Genomic DNA, 2,544 nt, shown 5'->3' on the forward strand with positions numbered 1-2,544 from the left:
GGCCCCCCAGTAACCAGGGCACATTGTAGGGATTTTTTTTTTTTTTTTTGCTATAGGACACGTGTGCTCGCTGGAGAGACAGAGATAGAAAGTGAGAAGTCACCCCCTAGAGGGATGGCCACACCACAATCCCTTCTCCTCCATTCTCCTCTTGGGGTCTTGGGTATGCACGCACACGTTCCCGTGGCTGAATTTTAAGCCAGGGATTTGAACCACATTCGACTACGTAGGAGTCCAGTGACGTAATCATTGCACCACCTGCTGGTCCCGGTCCCAGGATCTTTGTCATATGTTTCATTTCCCCGCGTTCATCCATTCAGTAGAGTGAACGCGGTGGGCCTTTTTCTCGGCCTCTCCGCCTTGTTGCTGTGAAGATCATTATTGCGTGCACTCCGCTTTTGGGCTTTAAGCTTCAGTTTCCAGCTCTTCTTCACGGGCCCCCTTTCTGGTTACTGCTGCCCCATGTTGGCAAGTCCCCTAAGCAACCACACTTTACCTTTCCTAGTTTGGGGATTCGAACGTGCTGTAGACTGCATGCAGACGTGTGAGTGAAGAGCTGATGGGGTTGGAGACCTCTCAGGGCAGTGCTGGGAGTCCCAGGGTGCTAACTCTAGCGACAACCATTTCGTCTCTCCGAGGGCTTCTCTGGCTTTCTGTCACGGAACAGGTGAGGTTGCCCTAGTCGGTAGGTGTCTCCGGCCAAGTGAGATGGACCGGGTTGCTCTGGTCTGTGGGTCGCCTGCCCACTCCTTGCCTACCTCGCGTGCCTGGTACTACCCTAGACTTCAGCTGGGCACTGCAGAGAGTGTTACCTGTGCCGTGTGCTCTAGGGTCAGAACCGGGAACGCTCGAGGCCCGTCTCTGCACACCTAGGAGACGTGAGTCTTTGCTGGCCTCAGAGCCGCTCTTCTCGTTGGTCCAGCGGGCCGACGAGTGGCCGCCCCAGCTGTGAGGCCAGGTGCTAGCTTCTGTGTGCCTGCAGTGTTGCAGACAGCTGGCAAATTGCAGCCGGAGCGCCTTTCTCACTCGAGCCCCTTCTCTGAAAGCAAAGCTGTGAACCTCTTCTAAGCTAGGGAAGGTTTTGGCCCAGGACCTCCTTCATACCCCCATGGGCTGTGGAGAAAGAAAACGCGACCCTCGTGGGCAGCCCCCCAGACGGGGCGTCCGGTGCAGCGTTTCTGGGTGAGGTGGCAGTCGGCCTGTGTGGGCAAGGGCGAAGCCGGCCCGGCCCCCTGCAGCTGAGGTGCTTCAGCCTGCTTTCTCGGTTTGTTGCTGTTTGTCTGCAGTGAACAGAGTATCTGCCAGGCCCGGGCGTCCGTGATGGTCTACGATGACACCAGTAAGAAGTGGGTGCCCATCAAACCTGGCCAGCAGGGCTTCAGCCGGGTCAACATCTACCACAACACTGCCAGCAACACCTTCAGGGTCGTCGGAGTCAAGCTGCAGGACCAGCAGGTGAGTGCGCGTGGAGTCCGCCGCAGCCTGTCCCCCCACCCACCCACGCAGTACAGCCACGGCGAGTGCAGACTCTCGTACTCCAAACCCCAGGTAAACGGTCTTTTCTGAACTTCAGTTTTCACGTCCGTCACACGGAGGCAGTAATGCGTTCCCTGCCTCCCTCACTGCTTCGGGTAGGGGTAGACAGCACACGTGAAAAGACCATGAAGCACACCGCACAGAGGGGTTCGTCCTACTCTGCACCTGCGTACCCTGTGTAAGTCGCTGTTACGGTTGTTGGCTCATCGATCCCCTCAGTCTCACTCTGGAAAATTCACCAAGGCGATGGGGAGAACTGGGCCCCTTTCTCTCCCGGACTGTGCACCCTGGGGAAGTCAGATAAGATGCCCGCGAGAGTCCCCGCCAAATGCCCGTGCGGGCAGACACGAGCCACGCCACGTCCTCGGTGTCGTGCACAGTCACACGTAACGCAGACGGGGCCGGTGTGGCGGCTAACCGGCGACTCGGCAGGTTCTTCGGTCGTCTCCCTCCACTTTCCGAGGCTGGCGGAGACCTTCAGCAGTGAGGTCAGTAGAGCTGTGGTCTCGGCGTGGGAGACTCCGCTGAGACAGCACTCTCCGCCACTTTGTTGGCCAAGCTTTGGCTGAGCTGAGCTCCAGGCCGGCTGGCACTCTGAGACAATCGGCGTGTCAACAATTAGAAAAGAGAGAACAGAAACTTTGGGTTCTATTTTTAATGTGGTGCCTGGGGAATGGGTTTCCGCTTTGGCCCAAATAACCCAAAAAAGTTTCAGATTCTTGTGGCTTAAAGGGACACCCTCCCCTGTGGGCCGCTGCCGCAAGATAGCCTGTCTGACCTTGAGCCTCGGGGCCTCCAGAGGCACCGCTTCCTGGCTCGACGAGTCTGAGCACAAAGGTTTCTCTAGACATGGTTTCCCTTACTCACTGGCTCTAGATCTGTCCTGCAGACCCTGTGCCCCACACTGCCCCACACTGTGGCCGACACTGCCCCACACTGTACCCACACTGCCCCACACTGCCCCACGCTGTACCCCATACTGTGCCCCACTGCCCCACACTGTGCCCC

The 2,544-nt window shown here is 57.9% G+C and overlaps 1 protein-coding gene and 1 pseudogene across 1 annotated transcript in view; both read left to right on the plus strand.

Moving 5' to 3' along the window:
* Positions 1-952, plus strand: part of LOC106736151 (putative elongation factor 1-alpha-like 3) — a 12,552-nt pseudogene extending 11,600 nt beyond the window's left edge.
* Positions 953-1,286: 334 nt separating this feature from the next.
* EVL (Enah/Vasp-like) overlaps positions 1,287-2,544 on the plus strand; it is a 52,160-nt gene continuing 50,902 nt past the window's right edge. Inside the window, exon 1 of the mRNA XM_027776373.1 lies at positions 1,287-1,455. Coding sequence (XP_027632174.1) covers positions 1,321-1,455 — 135 coding nt within the window. The 5' untranslated portion in view covers positions 1,287-1,320. The remainder of the gene's footprint in view (positions 1,456-2,544) is intronic.

This window comes from Tupaia chinensis, unplaced genomic scaffold, assembly GCF_000334495.1.
Source record: "Tupaia chinensis unplaced genomic scaffold, TupChi_1.0 Scaffold000671_1, whole genome shotgun sequence".
Taxonomy (NCBI): Eukaryota; Metazoa; Chordata; class Mammalia; order Scandentia; family Tupaiidae; genus Tupaia; species Tupaia belangeri.